This window comes from Mytilus trossulus, chromosome 6 (genome assembly GCF_036588685.1).
Source record: "Mytilus trossulus isolate FHL-02 chromosome 6, PNRI_Mtr1.1.1.hap1, whole genome shotgun sequence".
In the NCBI taxonomy this organism is placed as follows: Eukaryota; Metazoa; Mollusca; class Bivalvia; order Mytilida; family Mytilidae; genus Mytilus; species Mytilus trossulus.
The window spans coordinates 79,583,207-79,606,889 of NC_086378.1; the positions used below are offsets into that span (position 1 = coordinate 79,583,207).

General features: G+C 31.2%; 1 protein-coding gene across 2 annotated transcripts in view; it reads left to right on the forward strand.

The window, feature by feature from the left end:
- Positions 1–23,391, forward strand: part of LOC134721956 (sex peptide receptor-like) — a 60,467-nt gene extending 37,076 nt beyond the window's left edge. Inside the window, exons 2-3 of one of the 2 annotated variants that reach the window (XM_063585294.1) lie at positions 14,136–14,187; positions 21,116–23,391. In XM_063585294.1, the coding sequence (XP_063441364.1) occupies positions 21,406–22,551 (1,146 nt within the window). In that variant the 5' untranslated portion in view covers positions 14,136–14,187; positions 21,116–21,405 and the 3' untranslated portion in view covers positions 22,552–23,391. Of the gene's footprint in view, positions 1–14,135; positions 14,188–16,310; positions 16,576–21,115 lie in introns of those variants that run through there. The other variant, XM_063585295.1, reaches the window with a different exon arrangement.
- The last annotated feature ends 292 nt before the right edge of the window (positions 23,392–23,683 follow it).

Genomic DNA, 23,683 nt, shown 5'->3' on the forward strand with positions numbered 1-23,683 from the left:
CTTTTTCATTGTCGTCCTAATCAGGAAAGATCCTAATTTGAGGTCAACATTGAAAATGCCACACAAAATATATATTCTTCAAGACTATAAAAATGACAAAATTAAGCGGTATTAATTAAGAGAAGAAATAAATTTCAATGAAAATTGTTATCCAACCCTGGTATTATGGTTAGCCAAACGCAAGATCGTTGAATATAAACTGGTTATGTTGTCACTTGGCAAACAGAGCCACTATGAGAAGCAATATTGCATATCAAAATAATTCATAAAATCAAACTTTAATCGCAAATGCACGTATCTTAAATTTTCACATAATCACAAAGAGATCAGTCAACATCTCACTTTGCACATAAATGTATTGCATGCAGAAGGATGATAATTGAGCCAACATCACTAGGAAAGAATATTTTTAGTATGTTACATCGGCACTTTGAAATCATAAAACTTCCATTATAGATGACTATAAATCCATATTAAATCTACTTAACTTTAGAGTTTTCGTCTTTGTTACAATTCAGATTTATGTTTAAGAGGAAAATCTTTTCTACATTCCTATTCAGAAAAATCCATCCACGCAATTCTGCAAAGTTCAGTAGTTTTTCATTGGAACAATTTGCTCACTGTTCATTTAAATATTAATCCGATTAATTTTAATCTCAATTACATAATTTGAAATGCATTAGTTTTCTCTTTAAGTGATATTGATCTGTTATATCGGTAAAGCTCTGACAATCTGGCTTTCTTTTCATTTACAGATATATTTTGTCATACCATGTTATATATAGATTAAACCGTTTGTGTACTTGTTTGAATTGTTTTGCACTAGCCATTTTGTGGCCCTTTATAACTTGCCTGTTCGGTGTAAACAAAGGCTCCATGTTGAAGGCGTAATTGATATATTGCTTTTTATGAAAATTCGCTTTTGTGCTTTCAAAACCTACAAGAATTAGAAGGACGATACGAAAGGGACATCACCATTCGTATGCCGTAGAGATTCATCATAACAAACATAGGACGACAAGCAAATTTTTTGATACACTACAAAGAAAATCAGAGATTTAAAAGAAAGACGAAATTAACCACAAAGACATCCAAACTTAATGATTCGGAAAAAACCTGACAACAAAGTGGCTTATAAAGTAAAACGGAAAAAACAACAGTACACAAAACACAAAGTACAAAAAAGAAAGCTGACCAACAAGAATCCCACAAAAGCTAGGGGGATATCATACACTCTGGAATGGTTATAAGATCTGGCTCCGCATTGGTAATTTGTCGTGTTTGTCGTGGAAGTAAGTTAAACTATGATTCGCTATAATAATTGTATTTCAATGTTAATACTATATTGAAATTTTTAACACAATAAATATGATGCCATGTCGAAACACATGCAAATAAATTGGCATTGAGGGTATAATTAAATGAAACAATAATCGAATAACATCATAACATCATAACTTCCACAGGTCTTGATTGAGATAGCACAACTCTTTAATGTCTTTTGTGTGTGTTGCAAAATTATTGAAGTATGCATATATCTCTCATATATCTGTGATTTTTCATTCGTGATTGGCTAAACCTTTGGTGTTGTGTTTTTTTATCAGCTCCTAAACGTTTGTATTACTGTGAGAGTACTTTTATTCGTGGGGTACCAATTTTCGTGGTTTTCGTGGAAGACTTTATCCACGAATTTAAGTGTCCAACGAAATAAAAACAACCATTGTCCAAATCAAGACATGGAAAGATCCCCATAGGTAGGTTTGACTACTGATATGTTCTAGAGAATATATTGATTAACGCCAAATCTGATAATATACATTAATAGAAGTCACAGAACTACAACCGCATGCAGGATTATACCTATTTAATCTTTAATAACCTAAACTGTACAACTTTTGATCTTTGTATTCTCATTAAAAAATGTTTTTGATCGACGAAAGTCAGATTTCCTGTATTCATATGCCAGTATGATAAAGTGTTCATTTTATATCCTCATAGTTCTCATACATATGGGAAATAATAATTTCATGTGGGTTTGATTTTGATAAGATTTTTTTGACAATTCAAGATACGTTGAAAGCATTTGTTTATGTTACTGTTTTCTTTAGGTGACATGTTTATGGCCTAATTAAGACCTTTGATGGTCCTTAATCTGTTGATCACTTTATCCTGGGTTAATTAGTGTTATCACTACGATTTACACGGGACAATGTTTACTTTGCAATTTCCTTCAATCAAGACTATTTAGAACCTTCGTTTCTAAAGGCTTTAATTTTTCAATTATTTTTTTTTATTAGAAAACTAAAATCCACGAATTTAAAAACCCACGAACATGTAAATATTGCTTAAACCACGAAAATTGATACCCACGAATTAAAGTACTTTCACAGTAGATGCTGGACTTTTCAATTGGCTTTTACTAAAGCAATACCGAAAGATATTACCAGTCGAATGAGAATATGGCACCGTTGAAATTAAAATTGATACCGTGAATGTAACTACCGTTGGAGAATTCGTTTTCAAATTTGTGATAAGGACTTCCTTGTCCTACTTTTTCCAGCTAAATAATAGGATCATGTGATTTACCTGTCTAACTATCCCTCACAGAGATCAACTAAATAATAGGATCTTGTGATTTACCTGTCTAACTATCCCTCACAGAGATCAACTAAATAATAGGATCGTGTGATTTACCTGTCTAACTATCCCTCACAGAGATCAACTAAATATTAGGATCTTGTGATTTACCTATCTAACTATCCCTCACATAGATCACCTAAATAATAGGATCTTGTGATTTACCTGTCTAACTATCCCTCACAGAGATCAACTAAATATTAGGATCTTGTGATTTACCTGTCTAACTATCCCTCACAGAGATCAACTAAATAATAGGATCGTGTGATTTACCTGTCTAACTATCCCTCACAGAGATCAACTAAATAATAGGATCTTGTGATTTACCTGTCTAACTATCCCTCACAGAGATCAACTAAATAATAGGATCTTGTGATTTACCGGTCTAACTATCCCTCACAGAAATCAACTAAATAATAGGATCGTGTGATTTACCTGTCTAACTATCCCTCACAGAGATCAACTAAATAATAGGATCTTGTGATTTACCTGTCTAACTATCCCTCACAGAGATCAACTAAATAATAGGATCTTGTGATTTACCTGTCTAACTATCCCTAACAGAGATCAGAAATGTCTTCCTAACCTGTCTAAAAAAATTTCTTTTAATGATCAGGATTCAAGTACTCACTTGTCTTACTCTTAAATCTCAATAACCACATATTTGTGAGTTTTCTGAAACTTTTCTCCTGGAACTATTGGAATCTATGTGTCAATTTTCCTTTTAATGACTAGACTCCATGACTTATACGTCTATATTTTCTATCTAAATGTAGTTTAAAAATGTAATATACATTATAATATTGGTCTTTTTAGCTTTTTTTGCATTTATTTTTCTTGAATACGTTTTCTTTTTGTCTGTTCTATTTTTGTTTTTGTTTTTGTTTTTGTTTTTGTTTTCTATTCTTTTTGGTTTGTGTTCTTTGTTTTTGCCTAAGTCGCTACAGAGTACAATCTTAACCTTAAGTAATTGACAACGTGTGGGTGAATACCATTCTACTGATTCAATAGAGAATTTGTACAGAGATCACTAAATGAATTCCATTAAAAACGTAAATCAAACTAAGCTTAATACCATGTGCACATGGTACATTAAAGTTCCTCAATACATCATAATCGCTCGTAAGATAAAGGTGTATTCGACATTTATTTTCAACTTGCAATACATTTTTTTGTTACAGAAATGTATAAATTATCAAGATTCATGGCTATTTGATGTGTGTAATGTGAACATACAAACTGTTTTCGAATATGCAGAGAATGAATTATTCAGGTTCAGGTTACGTAACACTTAGTACAAAATGCAATTTCTCACCCCATTTGATTTTATATGAAGTAAGTAATTTATTGTTTATAAAATAATTGATGTAATTATCAAGTCTATGTACGTACGACATAAAATCTTGTTATTGGTAGATACATGCATCAGAGTGTTTGCTAAGAACACACATACTGGAAACATTTGAAAAGCCAAACTTCTCATTTACGCTTTGAAGTTATCTTTCAAAATGACAAAATGCTGTAACTCAGTCTATTGTGTTTTACACTAAACATGCTAAATGATTACAAATTCCCAAGGATAGGCAAAGTTTAAAGACATGCGAGTTACATGTTCATGTTTTTACATGTTTAATCTGTCTGAAGGCTTACGTAATTGTTTGAACTACCGTCTTTAATAAATTGTAATTGCTCCTTTTCAAATACTACAGCTGAATCATGAAACCTCAACTATAAATCGTCGTGCTTAATAATCACACTTAGAATAATTGATTGTTTCGTCTTCGTGTGACCAGCGATATCTTAATAAGTTAAGAGACATGTTAGCTGAGGATTACTTGACAATTAACCATTAAGTCAGACAACTGTTTCATCAACTGGCAATATACCATCTCATTAATCTCTAATTGTTGTAAATCTAATGAATATGTATATAAATATCCAGTATTTTGTCACGTTTATCGACTGGGCAGCACGCAACTTGAAAAATATACTAGATCAAGAAGAAGGGGAACAAAGATACAAAAGGTGTAATCAAACACGGAATTATAAAACAAAATGACAATGTCATGGTAAAAATCGAAAAACGACAAAAAACAAACAACAGTATATAAAACACCACATGAAACAATACTTTGCTACACAAATCCAACATGAACCTGGGTTGAACTCTGGTGCCCTGGTAGGGTAAGCGCTTAATGTTTTGGTTTCTATGTATTTTCCCCTAAAAAAAAAAGGAAACGTCTTTAGCTTAAGAGATATAGTATGAACCATACTACCAATCTATCATAACAAAAAAACTCAGTATCTAGCTGAATAACTTTGGTCGTAGTGCAATCTTAAAAACTTGATGTATCAATAAAAAAAAAAGGAAGTGGAAGATATGAACCAGCAACCCAAGTTACCCAACCACACAAAAATAAATTTTACAGCTATGTAAACACAAGGTATAAAGCTTTCGATAAGCATATAAACAGTATAGTTTGGTTTGTTTTATGTGAACCATCATTATAATTTCGTTCAGGAAACACATCACCACACAAATTTAAGTAAGCCTCATGTAATGGTGATAGGACTGTGAATGTATCATTGAAAGTATTTTCTATAGATGTTATCATAAGAAATAGACGAAATCATAACCACTTTAGTACTTTAAAGAAAAAAAAATTCCGGGCTATAATTCTATTGAGAGTACTTCTTGTAACTCAATTTCCAAATTACAAACGAAAACATCACAGCATTTTCTTCAATACAATTCTGGAATAAAACAGTTTCCTCCTCTTTTTATCACAAATTGACAACTTATTCTTTCAACATAATATGTTATTTACTAATTTCCCTTATACCAGTATCTGTATTTTAAGAAATTTTTAAAGAAAAATAACTTTTGTGTATATAAAAATAAATCGGATTAAAAGGAAATTCTAAATTATAACTTTTTAACCATATTGCAATAAATCCTAAAACGCCACTGTAGAAAAAACATCGAAAAGCGTGTTGTTTTAACTATATTTTTGTATTTCAAAATGACATTGATTGAAAGTGGTTTTATTGCCATTTGAAAATGTATCGTCAGATTTTTCTAATGTTAATAGAATAAAACTGATTCCGAGGAGTAAGCTAATCCACCGTGGGGTTAAAAGCTATTATGTATCTGGTGGAACTATATTCAGATGTCATTTGCAAATATCCTGTCTGTAATTGCTTTGAGACTTAGTATTCCAATGACTAATTACATTCAATTTATATTCATAAGTAAAGTTCCCTTCATGAATCTAAACAATGAAAATGCATTAATAATTATTCCGGGCGACATCGATAAAGAGAGTGGATCTTTTTTCAGATCATTACAACTTATTTAAGAATATAAGAATTTCATCCTATTACTTTGACATTACGTGTACTGTAATTGTGTTTAGAAGGGGCTTATATTAGCTCGTTGGTAATTGTCCATTTACATCTATCAATTTTTCTAGAAACAAAAGATTTCTAATTTAGTAATTGGAAATTACAAGTAGAGGTTAATGAAAGAGAAACAATAAAACATGAAATAAAAGTACCAAAAGACATCTTAGTTCTTTTAAATAGCGTTTCACCGTATCAAGACACATTATTCTGACAAAGAGCAAACCAGTTTTTGTTAGTCCTAAATACTGTAGGATAGGCAATGTTGTTTGGACTACCCTCATCGTCATCATTCAAAAAGTCATTTTACTCTCATTGACTTCATTCACTATATCCTCCCTTTTGCATTGTACTGTGGATATTTTATGTCATTGCAGAATGATTTCAATAGTTATCAAATGGTACATGGATTATAATTTAATACGCCAGACGCGCGTTTTGTCTACATTTATTAAGACTATCAGTGACGCTCAGATCAAAATAGTTATAGAGCCAAAAAAGTACGAAGTTGAAGAGCCATGCCATTTTTATGACTATGGCTACGGTTGATACTGTTGCTTTTTTCAACATTGCAAATAGTTGCCTGTTTTTAATAAAAATGTATGAACTGTTTTGAAAATTCTTTTTCGACAGAGAATGAAATAAGATGGTTTGTTAGAATTTATAGTTTTACGAAATAGACTCCCAATAGTTTACTAGTCATTTAAGTCAAACCTCCATACTCAACCAAATATAGCTGCTTGGTTAGTTTATGCTAGATACAAGTTTAAAACTAACTAAAATAGTTTTTATATGTACGAAAAATATAAGGTTTGAAATTATTTCTGAATAGATAAATGTTGAATACATAATCTTTTTCAATAACCACACAGTCAACAAAATAAAAATGATGACTGTTTGCATATTTTATTTCTCCAAACGTTTTTGATACAACCTAATCGAGTTTTCACAGACTATTTGTATAACTTGTAAGTTGCTTCCTTATATAAGATATGACGTCATTATCAATTTAAATCCAATCAAATTCAATATGCATATGATTAGTGATTTAATGCGATAGACAACTTTCATTATTTCAAATTATTAAATGGTGTGTGAAACTGCACTTAGAGTAATGGAAAACCCTTTATTTTGTAACTTTTCTGATCCTATGGCAAATTCAAGAAACCGTAATGATTATAAAGTACTGATATTATTAATAGCAATAAATAAGCAAACTTTGTAATCAGTATCGTATTGATATACCGCTTCATGCAATACATCATTTACTTAATATTTTAAAGAGAATCTGACTAAAATAATTTGATTATTGGTTATGATGCGTTATATAGACCATCCATAACACATTTTGATTAACTTCCTCTGTATATCTGTCTCTAACGTATATATTTTCAATATGTGTCTATTAGATAGACATTGAGAAAATATTAGAACTTCGGAAGGAAAATCTGATAAAGGTATGAAGTGATTTGCTGCTTACTTTTCTTTCATATTACTTAGTCGAGTTTAGGATCAGATAATTCAACTTATACGAATGATGCAAAGTGCATCGTCAATTATGGTAGGCTATCTTAAGAGGATTAAAGGTACAGTTCTATAAGAACTTTTCTAAACAACATTCGTCTTAAACAGTTTATGGCATATTATTAAAAAAAAATGAGTCAACAGAGAAGAACTAGTTTTAAGATATATTCTTACTACATCTACTTAGAATCGTTAAGGAAGCACGTATAAGGTTGGCCTCTATTAACATAACGTCGCATTAAAATTCCTGTACCTAAACAATGTATTTTAAAACAACATCAAACGTGTGTTTGTTTATAGTGATTGCTTCCTTATACCAACCATTAAAGTATATATGAGTATCTATTAATATTTAAGTTTTGAATATTTGACAGCAAGTTATTTGTAAACCGGTATATGCTTGTATAAAATTAGACACAATTCTGGAATGAAAAAAGTCAGATAACAAAAATATCGAATTCTTCCAAGGAAAATTCAAACTGGAAAGTCACTTATAAAGTTTGCAAAATCAAAAGCATAACACATCAAACGAATGGAAAACAACTGTCATATTCCTGCTTTGGTAGAGTTAAAAACGACTTCCGAATGTATAAGAAAGAGAAAGTCATCATGAACGTATTTGATGATAATGAGGAATCCAATATAATCCGAGAGATTCCGAAACGATTTCCGTTCCGTTTTTATTAAGGTTTCAGTGGTTTACTCCGGGTATATGATGAAGCTCTGATAAAATCATCTATATACTAATTAAGTCGATGACTAGAAAGCAATTTCCGGAAAAAGCCTTATTTGCACAGTTCATCTGCATCTCGTTTCTATCTCGTCCAAAACTAATTCATCAACCAACGCTAATCAATTAAAGTCTTGCATTATCTTTGATGATAATTTCTATTCTTCCTGAGAGTTTGTGGAATTCTTTATCTGATTGTTTCAACTATTTCTGCAATGGCTTTTTGGATGTCAACCATTATTGTATGCTAATTTCAATTCAAGCTCTCGCATTTTTTTGAAAATACAATTTGCAAGGCAGTGGTTTTCCGCCTGTTTTGTTGATTGATAGCGGTTGTTTTTGTCACTTTTATGGATTTCACCTTTTTGAATTTGCTTAGGAGTTTGATTCATTTCCACTACAAAAAATATGTGTATGATACAATATATACTTACGTCAATTCAACAACTATCTCAGTATTATAAACAATTAGCGTTATTTTTATTTGAAAACGTGTACATTTCTTTTGGAGTACATGCTAAAAAATTATACGACTTTTTGTATTTTGCATTGAAAGTCCTTTATAATTAAAGAGAGATGAGAGTATTTTATTTTGCAAATTCTATTTGAAAAATCAATCATATGATATTTCTAATTGTTGGTCTTTTATATATACATATATTGTACATCAAGATAATGACTTGATTTTGTTTTTCGTTGAAGTGTTAAAGTGCATTTCGTATGCATCATTGAGAAACTGATTTAAATGAGGCTTATCAATGATACGATTTTAAAGTTCAAAAAAATACCATTTTCAGAACAATTGGGTTACTAAGCTTTATAAAAATCGTTTTAGCTAATGATTCAGTTTGCATTATTAAATAGACTACCAACCGTTCGTGTAAGACATTGACTGAATACGATTTGAAAGCAGTCCCCGTTCAGGTGCTGTAATTTCCTCAGCAAGATCGAGAGAAATCTAATTGAAAAGTGATACATCATTTCCTATTTGCCTTCACCTTTACTGACAGGAAAATCCAACAATAAATGCACACAAAAGTTAGAACTGATATTCTGTGTATTCATCTAACCATTTAAATGAATATCTAAAACAAAATTACGTAAAATAATTCTGAAATGTCAGGAAAAAATCATTATAAATTCCTAATACAGAAATTTGCTTTTTTATGTTTTGTGTGCTACGTTTGCACAAACGGTGTGGACAGTACAGCTGTGGTTTATCCCGTGTTTGATAAAGTTTGTATTCACTACTAAATAACAAACTATACCAATACAAGTTTCAACTCGTAATGAACTGGATTCGTCAGTTTCAAACGTTATAGGTTAGAATATGCCATACGAACTATTTTGTCGTTTATTCACTAAAATTGGATAATACAATTATAAAGGCAACAGTGGTATACTGCAGTGTTCAAAGTTTAATTGTGATTGGTTTAAAGTTTCTAGTAAAATTTAGAATGGAAATGGGGAGTGTGTCAAAGAAACAACAACCCGACCATAGAACAGACAACAGCAAAAGGTCACCAACATGCCTTCAATGCAGCGAGAAATTCCATCACCCGGAGGCGTCCTTTAGCTGGCCCCATAACAAATATAAATACTAGTTCAGTGATAATGAACGCCATACTAAACTCCAAATTGTACACAAGAAACTAAAATTAAAAATAATACAATACTAACAAAGGCCAGAGGCTCCTGACTTGGGACAGGCGCAGAAATGTACATGCATTTGTAATGTTTTGAAGTGAGGCATTGTTCAAAGCATAGCCTTTTTAATTCTTTGACTTATTTTCTATTTTCAAGTGCATTTGTTCGTAATCATATTCTATTATACAGGACTTATCATTTTCTATTGAAGCTTATGCATGTGCTCATGTCCGTGTTTTTTTTATTGTTTATTTCAATATACCTTATGACAGAGTAGACTTATTAATGTCAAGTATCAGTCAGTTTTTTTTATGTTTAATAATATTAACAAAACTGCATGATTTTCAAATTCACATCAATCTTATCTTAGAGTACATGCTACTTTGGGTAGATGACAGACAGTACTATAGAGGAGTACATTCAAAAGTATTATTCTTATGCAATAATGATGCTTTTCGAGTAATATTTCATATCCATGGTTAATTTTATTTAATTATCTCCAGGCTTTTTATCTCATTAAATATAAAACTGTAACCGCATCCAACAACATATAAATCAGTGTGGTTTTATTTTTGCCACTTACTGTAAATGATGTAATATTGTTACAAAAACTTAATTAAAATTGCAACAAATAATCCATAAATTAGATTTTGTAATTATCAGCACTTATTGCAAATTACTGAATGAAAATGTAGCAAATAATCTTTCTTTTAACCAAACTGAATTTCGTTACCATGAAAATCGCGTTGTTGCTTACGGTGTGAAAAATAAAATTGCCCTGTTACAAGTTTGTAATAATAAACTAAAAGAATTATACTTTATCATATTTTTGTTTCTTCGTTTTTTATTAATTCGCATAAATCCAAGTAGAGCAGTAACAGTTTGAATTATTACAAAATAAGATCTTAACAAATGATTGACTGTCTTCTGCAGACGTTCTTACACAAATGTGAAATATGATATTCTTTTCATTTATAACCAAGACTATTATAACAACTTGTTAGCAACGACGGGTTTATGCATCAATATTTCATAACATCTAACAATTATAGAGTGAATTTCAACTTAGTGATGCATCCATACTAGAACAATAGCGGATAAATTGAGTTCCTGTGACCGCTAAATGTGCGTTTCGCCACATAAAATTTCAAGTGCAAATGATCGTTACTTGTCAAATGCGTCATATTATATATATATGAGTGTACGTGCTATTTGATCAATATCCCCATAAGTTAAAAATCAAAAGTATGATGCCATCGGATTGCAATTACAGTTCAAACACAACATAAGGAGTTTTATTCTGTAGAATTATTTGACAAAAAGCATTCTTTATAATACAGTCTATACCCTTATTACCAGACACATTGTTACTATGACTTAAAACAAATGTTGTTTTATCACAAAACAGCATTAGTCCATGATATTTTGTTCATACTTATAGTTCTTGTATAGCAGCGATTTAATATCTCAGTCAAAACCATTTATTCGACGAACTTCGGTTTATCGTTTCTTTAGCAACATATTTTTATTCGAGACCTTGTACCAATTAAGTTCTTCGGTGGTCAATCAACAGCTTGAAAATATTTGTTTTTGTTTTCTTGCAATTTCATGTCTCTTGCCTTGATATTTGCATATATATTGCGTTTCTAGTCTCTCGCCGAATTGCGATGAATCAACTTACATCACAAAAAAACACAAGTCATACCTAAGCCCAATAGTAAAACGATTTTTATAGCTGACTATGCGGAACGTGTTATGCTCATTGTTGAAGGCCGTGAAGTGACCTATACTTGTTAATGTTTGTGTCATTTGGTCTCTTGTGGGGTGTTGTCTTATTGGCAATGATACCAAATCGCCTTAGTTTATACAATGTAATGTATACATTGAAGTGTAATTTTCCATGGTAAAAACTTTATGGAACGTTTATAGAACGCTTCAATTGCTGTTGTTCATCTTAAAGGAGGAGTACAACGCTTACCTCACTGCCAGTTTTAAACGTACCTTTTACCAGTTTTTGCAAACTTATCTGCTTGAAATCATCCCGTACACCAGTCCATCCACTAACACAGTCCGGTGCTTACATCTACAAATTAAAAATTATAAAAGAAAAAGAAATATAACAACTACGGTTAAACATTTTCCGACAATCTCATGGTTAAATGTAATATTGGTTTTCGGACGACTATAAACCTACAAAAATCTTATCGAGATGAATTTATAGAGAATGTATGAACAAAAATAGAATTACGTAATGAAATACAAAGTATTCAGATTGTTTCTGGGTTTATAAATGTTTTTGTACGAAACCAGAGCATTCCTCATTATTTAAAGTGACACGATCTGACTATGTTGATGGACGGATTGCAATTAAAGATTGATAAAATTAATATCTTAATTTAGCATCATTCGCCTTTGTCATGGATCGGTAAATTAAATCTAAGATAGTGATGCTATTCTACCGATGTTGCCAGAATTGGAATTGATGCTTATCGCCATTGTTGACAATTTGTCTCAGAACTACGGAACTATTTTTTTAAGATATCAGAAAATAAAAATAGAGTAGGTTTTTTTTTTGGTGATTATGTAATACATTTTTTTATAATTCTAAAAGTACTAGTAACCAAATAATTTCTTAACAGTTACAAAACTTTCTTGTAGGAGCAAGGGAGAGCACAGTTTTTAGTAGTCATTTATATATAGATGATGTTCTTTCAATAAATAATTCAAAATTTGGTGACTATGTGGAACACATCTATCGCATCAAACTAGAGATAAAGGATACTACAGATACAGTTAAGTCGGCCTCATATCTTGACTTACATTTAAAAATTGACAATGAGGGTCGGTTGAAAACAAAACTTTACGACAAAATAGATGATTTCAGCTTTCCAATTGTAAATTTTCCATTTCTAAGAAGCAACATTCCAGCAGCACCTGCATACGGGGTATATATCTTCCAATTGATACGATATTCCCGTGCTTGCATTTCCTATCATGATGTTCTTGATAGCGGGTTGCTGCTCACAAGGAAGCTATTAAACCAAGAGTTTCAAATGGTGAAGTTGAAATCATCCGTTCGTAAAATTTTACGGACGCCATCACGAGTTGGTTGACCGTTATGAAATAACCGTTTCACAATTGATATCGGATATGTTCCTTACGTCGTAAATACAATCCTTTCCCCTTTCATGAATGTGATCTACCGAATTATACTATTTACCGGATTTGTTATCACAAATATAAGCAACACGACGGGTGTCACATGTGGAGAAGGATCTGCTTACACTTCCGGAGCACCTGAGATCACCCATATTTTTTGGTGGGGTTCGTGTTGTTTATTCTTTAGTTTTCTATGTTGTGTCATGTGTACTATTGTTTGTCTGTTTGTCTTTTTCATTTTTAGCTATGGTGTTGTCAGTTTATTTTCGATTTTTAACTGCCCCTTTGGTATCTTTCGTCCCTCTTTTACATTCATTTGAAAGTGAATGTATTTCTCTAATGACTTTGTGGACATAAAGAGGTGTTCAAAATCCACGATATATTTAGTTTTGTTTTCTAAATGATATCTTTAGAAACATATGTGCAACTAATACCAAACTTGGTGTAATAGGTGCCACTGGAATAAAGTACAATATTCTGGGTTTGAGATCACTGAATCAAAAGTGAAGGTTATAAAGTAATATTTTCTGAAAATTTTATTTATATATTTTTTTTAAAATTATGTTCCACCTTCAAAAAGAGAAATACCATACTGATTTGTGGGCTAGTAAGTCAACTGTAACTAATAAGCAATCACCACTGGCTTTCAAATATTCTGCCTTGAGCGTTCTTGATGACGGTACCAGAAACTTATATCTTTGGACGCATGAAATATATAAAGTGTTGTTTCTTACTTTTTAAGCATTGAATTGGTATCGCTGCTCTTTGCAGCGGATGTAAACGTTTCTATGGTACCAAACCTTCTCCCTTTTTCTGAAATAATAGTGTAACATCATAACATAGAAAAACACACGATAAAATATCAATTGGAAGGCTTAACTCAATCAAAAAACGTTAATTAACACATATAAATATTACATAACATATATAGATATGATAAATACATCTAAATATTTATTACATTATGAATTGAGTTCACAGACACTAAGTCAAATATCAAATATAGTAATAATCAATACTGTATATTATTTTACAGATAATAATAAATACAAATGACAAAGAAAAATCAGAAGTTATATGACGAGCATGTAAGTATTCTACATAATTTTAAATTTTAATAATAACCATAACCCGAAAATTAAAAAAAATATCCTTTGGGGTTGTATATGCATACATAAGCCAATATACAGAATGTTATCAAAAAAGATAACTTTTTAATCTGAAAACGGTTATTCTATTTAAAATTTACCAGTTTTCTAATAATATGTGTCAGCTTGAATTGTGAATGATGTTTGTCGCTCACTTGATTATATATGTCTGTTGATTTTTTTATAATCCACCCCACCATACATTCCATCCATCTTTTCGCATCCAAGTTGTTACTTACTATTCATTGCAATGTAGTAATGTATGAACACCTATTCGATCTCCACCAAAACCTACCTGTTCACGTTGTTACAGTATTGTATTAATTCTTGTCTAATCCTCAACCTTGTACCTACATTTTTTTGTACATATCACGTGGTGTTGCATTAAAACTTTTCATATACCCAATTTGGTACATGGCATGTAGTATCAATTTGTATTAATACATATATAATCTCGAAGTTGGTACATGTTATTTAGTATTGTTTTCACACTTATCCGATCCCTCGCATGGAAACTAAATGCCATGTATTATAAAATTAACACTTGTCCTGTCTAAACCTGGTCCCTGTCATTTAATGTTGTATTAACATTTGTGGTTTTGCGAAGCGTTATTTTAAGCCTGAGTACATGTATACTTAGTAGGACTGTGTAATGTGAGGTATTGTGTGCCTTCGTTTGGGTTTCTTTTTAAAGGAGATTGTGTTAGTAGTCGGTTTGGTCTGAATGGTCCAATAGTTTTGGTAAGCAATGTTATTAAATGTTTTTATGTATTATTTTCTATTAGTCGAGAGTATTTACAAGATAAATATATACTGAGACGAAGTCTCAAAATACAGTCAGAAAATATGAGGATTATTATATATAAACCTTTAAAGCGTTATCTTTATTGGAGGGATGGGTTTATGAGACTTTATTATATCAGTCAAAATTTAGCAAGTACAAGTTGCAAGGAAGGAGTAATACATATACATTTCACGTGTGAAATGAATCTTTTTTTTATTATAAATAGAGAAATTCGAAATAATGTTTATTACATTAAAAGGGTATAACAAAGCAAAATCTGCAAAGCATTATCAATAATTTAGCTCGCGTTCGATTTAAAAAATACTAGATACTTTTAAATTGTGGTGAAACAAATTAACACTGAAAAAAAAGCATGAAAAAAAAATGAAAAAAGGACTGAGAAATTGTAATCGTGATTGTTAATATCTTTGTTTTGTTCATTCTTTCCAATTTTTAAAGAGAATATCACTCATTTGACGAGAATAATTCAAGCGATAATTGAGACAAGGGACGAAGGACCGAGCGGTCAAATTTAAATTACTGATTACCATGTAAATACGACTGCTTACACGTATTTACAATTCAAATTCTCGACAAAAGAGAAGGGAGATTTTTGCTCTTTTCTTGGATTATGTTTCTATTATATCTATTTGAAATTCATATATTTATTGATTTATGGCTTGTTCCTGTGTCGAAATCAAATTATGTCAACAAGGGTGTAACAAATAACTTGATAAAGTCACGGGACGATTCTGTCACCCAAAAAATGTAATTTGTGGTTGTCAAATTTGAATAATTGAACATGAAACGCCGTTATTTCCACGTGATTATTACATTCCATTTCTGATCTTTTTATTAAGATGGCGTGGAGCACTATGTCACCTGCTACAAATTATCTAAAATATAATCTCTAAACAAAGTCATAAATACAAATTAACACATAACATAAAATTTGCCAAAAGTGACATGAATGTTTTTCACAATAATAAAAACACAAGATCAATGTGGAAGTCATGAATGTTTACGTGTAATGATCCTTCAACGTAATCATAAAGCAAGAAATTTCTATGTCAGCTTCATCAAAATCATGTTGAGTTGACAGTTTCCGTTAATTACTTTGTATAATTTTCTTATTCATAGAAATGTCACAGAAATAAAGCAAAGATACCATCCTACTCTATTATTGATGATCTGTGTGTATAATCTCCATTGTTTGTCTATTAGATCAAATGATTACAGATCCCAAATGTTATAAAAAGAGCAGAGTGCACAGATAAGTGTAAACAACAAACCCATAACTGCTTGATTGGAACCAATCATGCGGAAATAAAGTCAGATTTAAAAAGCGCGTCTATGATTAGTAGTATAGTACGCTGCATTCTAGACCAATATGTAAATTTGCTTAATTGACCAATAATCTTTGTTTTTCTTTATGTATGGGAGAGATGCTTCATGAAAATGAAAAACTGCTCAATATAATCATTTAATAGGATTTTGTGGTACATGCTAAAACATGTGGAATAATTAAATGCTAAAGATATAAGGTATGAGATTTTTTTCACTTTATTATAAAAATCGATATAAACTTTCTTCTGTAAGAGTCATATATTAATAAGAAAATTTCATTATGTTGTAAGTATCAAATCGATTATATAAAAAAAGGGTGAGATTTCTTTGTTACAAGTTGTTACGTTTATTTTAAATACATTTGTGTTGACAATAATACTATCTTCTGTTCGGAATCGATTAATAAAAGGTGGTGAAACGATGAAAGGGTGTATGAACATGATGACAAAAACATACAAATAATTAGAAGCATAATTCATTTAATGATAAAGACATACGTCTTGTTGGAAATATTATGATATTACAATATTTTGTTTGTAAAGAAACAAATGATGTCTTCTCGTAGGTTAAGACAATAAATAACCTCTAAATCTTTCATACATGTTTTTGTTTTCTTAGTATAAGATGTTTTTTTTTTTATATAAATCCGTCTATTTCGCATTTACAACTTTCTATTTGAAATTCAAAAGCATTTTTTATCTCTCGCTGTATTATTAAATGTAAATGTCATAACTGCGTTTTTTTTTATATTGAATAGTTTCAACTAATTCAGATTGTGTTCTGAAGAAATATTTCTGGACGGCAATCGTGAAGACTTAGTGAAATGAACTTTAAGTTAAACCAAGAAATGGTAAAAAGACAAATATTTTTTTCAATCGTTTTCCTAGAGTCTTGCCAAGCGCAAAGAGACATGTTTTTAAACATTAACAACATCACTACCATATAAAATAAAAACTACATCAAACGTGATAAAATTTTGAAATGAAAATATGATATAAGTATTTAATTACTTTCTTTAATATTAATTATTTGGTCGATTTATTTAATCAAGACTCCGTAATAAATAATGCCGGGTCTCTGATCAAAGTACTAAAAACTTTACGTTTATATATTATTTGATTTGTTTCAGATAAAAAATTTCCCGTGTTATAGTTTGCTCTTTTATCACGCTAAACTTATTTTTCAGACATTTATTAAATACGTTCATGTTATGTTTCGAACCATGCTTACATTCAGACACTTCATTTGTATCAATTTATGCATGTCGTTTCCACATGAATTATAGAATATCTTGTTAAAGCTAGATTTTATACTTAATATGAAACAAATACGTTTATTCAAACAGAGTGTACTGATCTGAGTTATTGAAATAACATTTATATCGACTGGTACTAAATAATGCAGTACTTAGAAATAGAAAGTCGATTCGTTTTGCATACTTGATAACATTTTTAGACTTTGATGATCTGAGAAATTTGCACTTTATTACTCCAGGGTCTCTCAAAAAAAAATACGAGACCAAAATACTGCCTTTTTACATCTCTACTGTTTTTCGAAGGATAACTTAATATGTTGATAGCAAACGTATTTGTAATTAATATCATTCATTTATATTTTTAATTGTGTGGAACACAGCACACAACTTCATCCATATGTAAATTATTAAAAACAAGTAACCTTCAATCACTGTGACTGAAGCTTCATGCATTTGATTATCATGCAGAAGAAAAATAAAAACGTTCTCAGACAGTGCGTGCATGAATCGTTTGATTTTATAGTGCAATTGATATTTTTAACATTTTATCACAGATAAATGTAGATTAGAAGATTTCAAAATGGCATAATTCACGTAGCTATTAAATATATAATATATCGATCGGCTATAATATTGTTTGATATAGAACATTGCTGTATTTTTACAATATATATATTAAAATTTTAAAAACTAATACAAGTTCACGCTGCATTCAGTTTGTAACTCATTACACTTCGAATGTAATAGATCCCTGTTATTCCACCTAATTTTGGAAAGTCAGTGTGATGCTTTTGAAAAGATTATGATTACGATTTTGCAGCGTGACGAATATTAAGAATTTGCATGTCCCTCATTTCATGTAACTATATGCAATTTTTAAGAACAGTCATATTCATACAACATTTCTACCTGTCTACATGCAGTTTCCACTTTTTTCACCAATTTATCTTGTATATACATTGAACCAAAGTTTGCATACAGAAGCAAATAATGATTTTTTGACCTGCGTATACAAGAAGTTTCTGTTATAACCTTGGGTCTTCGGAAAGCAAAACACAAAAAATGTTTGAGACCACAAAAACTAAATAAAATCTTCTTAGTGGTTGTGTTGTATGAGACGTGAAAGTTGAGAAACGGGGAATTACATTATTTTTTTGTATTGTAGATGGTTAAAGCAGTGAGTGATGTCAAGTTCACTATCGTTGTTCATGAAAATAATTTCTAGCATCCGAACTTTGGCAAGCATTGTACCGGCTATAAACATTAACTATAAAGAAGAAGATGTGGTATGATTGCCAATGAGAAAACTCTCCACAAGAGATTAAATGAGACAGAATTAAATGTTAAGCTATTATACGTCACCGTACGGCCTTCAACAATGAGTCAAGCCTAGTCTGCTTGCTTTGTGAAAACCACGGTTACTAGTAATCAAAAGTAATTTGATATATATTTAGTAAGCTACAAAGTGCACTTTAATGATAGTTCCTACATAAATCTGTGCAGGATGTGAACGAAATACAAAACTCCCCTGGACAGTCTTATATATACACGGCACTTTACTTTAAACATACTTATTAATAGGAGATTGAGAAACCAGTTTTGAAACTTATAGTAACCCTTTTCCACAATTCGAGTGCTGCCTTGAAGCGGCATTATCCTGCTCTTTTTCGAAACCTACAAGGGTGTCTTTTACGTGCAAGAGATATACACGTCACTTTAGATTTTCAAAAAGGAACATTTTGTATTCTTGTTGGGTTTTTTTTAAATCGTTTTATATTTCCTAATTGATTTTATTTCTCGATTGAATGTGATTTTGACAATTGATGAAAATTGATGTTATACATTGAAACTAAAAATAAATGTAATTTATGGCTATGCCTGAACACATTAAATGGAAGACTATCCTTTAGTTATTTTCGTTAAAAGGTTAATTGGTAAATTGAGGTTGATATTATTTCCTTTTTTCAATTTAATGGTTAACATTTAGAAAAGTAGTCATTTATATTAGCTTCAACAAATCTTCATGTTTTTAAATGACCAATTTTACTTTTTATGAGCAATTGCACTGAACCAAAAATGTGTTACGTTGTAATTACTTTATATAAAACATGCTGGAACATTCTGGAATACAAAGACAAAAAAATAACAATAGCCATTCCGTTATTTAAAAATGAAGAAATGTCGCGAAACATGATTACCTATAAGAAATGTGCATGAAGTTAAGCTACGAGTGATTAAAGACCACGGGATGAATACAAATACGCTGAAAATACGAAGCAAAAGTTATAATGCAATCATTTGTTTATTGCAAGGAGCGCAGAACGTCCTATGTTGCAATTACTTATCTAGTATAGTCAGAACGAAGAGAACAAATAAAACACTCTTTCCCTTTGTGTGATCTAATAAAAAAGCCAGTTACAAATATTTTATTGAAATGTTTTTCCGTGCAAATACATAACATATATGTTGCTTATTAAACTTATACATTGAAACAAGGCGTCCTTTGTCTCTGTTTCTTTTACTATAAGAAAACACTAACTCAGAATTACTAGGTAAACAAGTTAATATTCTATCTTTTTAATAACTTTCTGTAAATCTGTAGTTTAATCAACTATGAAAATGAAAAACAACCAGAGAAACTTGTAAATTAATAATTCTAATGCAATTCGTTTGTAACGATAGTTTTCATATGCATTGGACGTTGACGATATTTTGAAGGGGTAAATTCCGCATTCTACCAGTCCGTATCTAGGAAAACCACCACTTTGAATTCCGATTTATTAATTATTTATTTATTTTATTTTATTTATTTTTTGGGGGGGGGGGATTTTTTCTCACAGAATAAACATGAAAGTCACATTTTGAGCTTCAACGTTAAAATCATTCTGAAGATGTACGGTCCCAAGTTTACGGTGATGGTGATGCTCAATTTAAGTTTTTTGTCTATGTGAAGTTGGAGACTGTTATTTGTCTTTTTGTTTTTATTAACCATGGTGTGTCGGTTTCTCTCCGTTATTTTTCATCGTTAGTGTCCTTTTTGTACGTATCTTTCTCGCATCTTTTTATATATTTCAAACATCACAAAATCCGAATCAATATCCTAGTTGATGATCATACGTCATTCATTGCGTAGTAACATTATTAACCCACCCAATGATACTATTCACAAGAAAAAGAAAGCATTCAATACTATTTTATTCTGAAATGTCTCAGAAATTGTAATTCAAAGTTGATTGAAAATTTAATAATCCTGCAACAGGAATCATACTTGACTGTTATTGTTCGGTTTAATTTCAATTCATTCGTGATCACACCAACTTACAATTTCAATTGCCCCTCAAGAACACAGATATTGGATTAAAAGCGAGGATGAATTTCCCTTTTGGAAAAATTTATTGATTGAACTTTTATAATGACGCGATGATTAGATGTTATGTCAATTACAATGCCTTTCCTCAATCAACTTTCATTTTTCTTTGCAGGGCAAAATGGTAGCTTGAAGTTGTTTATGGAATAAGACTTGGTCGCTTCCGCTAGTACTGTCTCAAGACAGTAAGTATAATGAGGATGATTGTCGTTAAACAAGACAACGTCTAAGACCTCCAACCAAAAATTCTCTACAGAATATTTGTCGTCAGATCAGATTTCGATGTTGTATAATTGTTGATTTATACAGTGAAATCGCTATAACGCCCAAATATCTACATTTGAAATTGTTTTTTGGATATGCCTAAGCTGTAACGTTCTATTATTATCCAGAGTTACCTCCAAGATGACGGAAAATGCAACAGGAAACCCGAACGGATCGCCGCCATTCATGAATCTAAGGATGACGACGCCTATTGAATATGCCGTACCAATAAACGGATACTTTTCACCGATTTTGATATGCTTCACTGTGGTAACAAATATATTAGTCGTAGTGGTGCTTCTAAAGAAACATATGCGTACCCCAACAAATGCAATTCTCGCCGGAATGGCTGTGTCCGACATGTTTACTGGACTTATCCCTTTACCAGTATTCATTTATTTTTTTTCACTTGGAAATTATAGGGAAAAGGTGCCATTGAACTGGTGCGTTATCTACGTGTATTTCGGAGAATATATTCCAACAATATTCCACACGGCATCAATATGGCTGACAATGGCATTGGCAATTCAGCGATATATTTATATTTGTCATTCTTTCCAAGCCCGTAAATGGTGTACAATGCAAAACGTTTTATTAGGAACCGCAATTATATATGCTATTGCAACTTTAGCACAGGTTTCGCGGTTCCTAGAAGAGGAGTATATAGATTTTGCAGCTCCCTCAAATGTAAACCCGAATGTAACTGTAAATGCATGTGTTAGAGTCCTTAAACCCTGGGTTAGGAATCACATGGATCTTTATTACAATGTATACTTCTGGTTCCGAGTCATATGTATTCATCTGATACCCTGTACATTTTTAGTAGTCTTAAATGCTCTGTTAATATTAACAATGCGACAGGCACAAATTAGAAGAATGCAGTTGTTAAAACAAAACAAAAAGAGTGAGTCCAGAAAGCTTAAAGACAGCAACTGTACAACTTTAATGCTGGTTGCTGTTGTCGGATTGTTTCTATTGGTTGAATTTCCAATGGGAATTATCATGATACTAAACATTGTTCAAAATACATTCGAGCATGTTAATATTTGTGATGATAGGACCTTCGCCATTATGTCACTTATGTCCAATTTCTTCATTTTGCTAAGTTATCCTCTGAATTTTTTTATCTATTGTGGAATGAGCCGACAGTTTCGAGAGACATTCAAGAGAATGTTCATTGGTGGGAGTATGCCAATAGATCGGGAATGCTCTCAGTACATGACGCTTCCAATCGAAAACGGAAACAAGACTCAGATAACGACAGGAGGAGGAGAAACTGTTCTGTGAATAAGCTTGATCAAAGCGCGTTTGGAACATTAAAAACCAACCTCGAAACGGAGGTCCGAATAGTTCTTTCGTCAGAACTTAATCTTTGTTAACCTAACATCAGATGTCTTTGATTTTTCATGGCTAGTGTACAACTGTCAGTCATCTGTGTTCAGTCACAACAATCATGCGGTTTTTGAGGAAACATTTTATATGAAGAGATGGACATGCTATTTGATTAACAGCAATATCCATTGTTTCGGAGATGATATTTGATGAAGGATACTCACCATTGTTTCGGAGATGATATTTGATGAAGGATACTCACCATTGTTTTGAAGATTGACCTAAATACTGCAAATCTTAAATATATTGAAATCAATATTGCCTTTCGTTGTATCTACTTATGTTAAGAATGTACAGATCTTGTATTAATGTTATGTTAATATATAAATGAATCGTCAATAACTGCTTATGAAATAGCCTTATTAGATGAAATTGAAAGCATGCATACATAATTAATTTTCCTCGCTGAAAGGAAATTACTACACAAAAACATTACATAAAACCACAAACAATTAGATACCATTACAGTATTTATTTTCGATTTTTTTCAAATGTTCTACCTATTCTGAAAAATAACAAACATAGACACGCTGTACATGTTCAAGTAACCAAACATAATACACCATATAAACGTCTTTTGGAAATGAAGATAATAATCGACAGACGAGGTGACATTCCGTTTTTACGAAACACATGACCGGTTCAGAGTAGTAAATGGTTTGTATTGTCGTCTGTCATTTTTCTCTCTCGGTTATTGTCAGCAGGTGAAAGCAGGCTGTATTATTTCTCTGTTGTTTTGTTTCACATTTTGTAATCCAACGCTCTTTACACACATCACTGTAAAGCTTACAAAACTATATCGCTTTGCTCATTGACGAAGGTCGTACGTAAATCTGTATTTTGTAGACATCCTGTCTTTTGGGGTCTTTTTAACGTACTAGTATAACACATATACATTTTCTTATTTCTACAAACAATAAAATCGAATTACAATTTGGTACGACAGACGCGCGTTTAGCCTACAAGAGATTTATTATTGACGCTGGAGTCAAAAAGAATTAAAAAAACCAAATTAAGTACGAAGCAT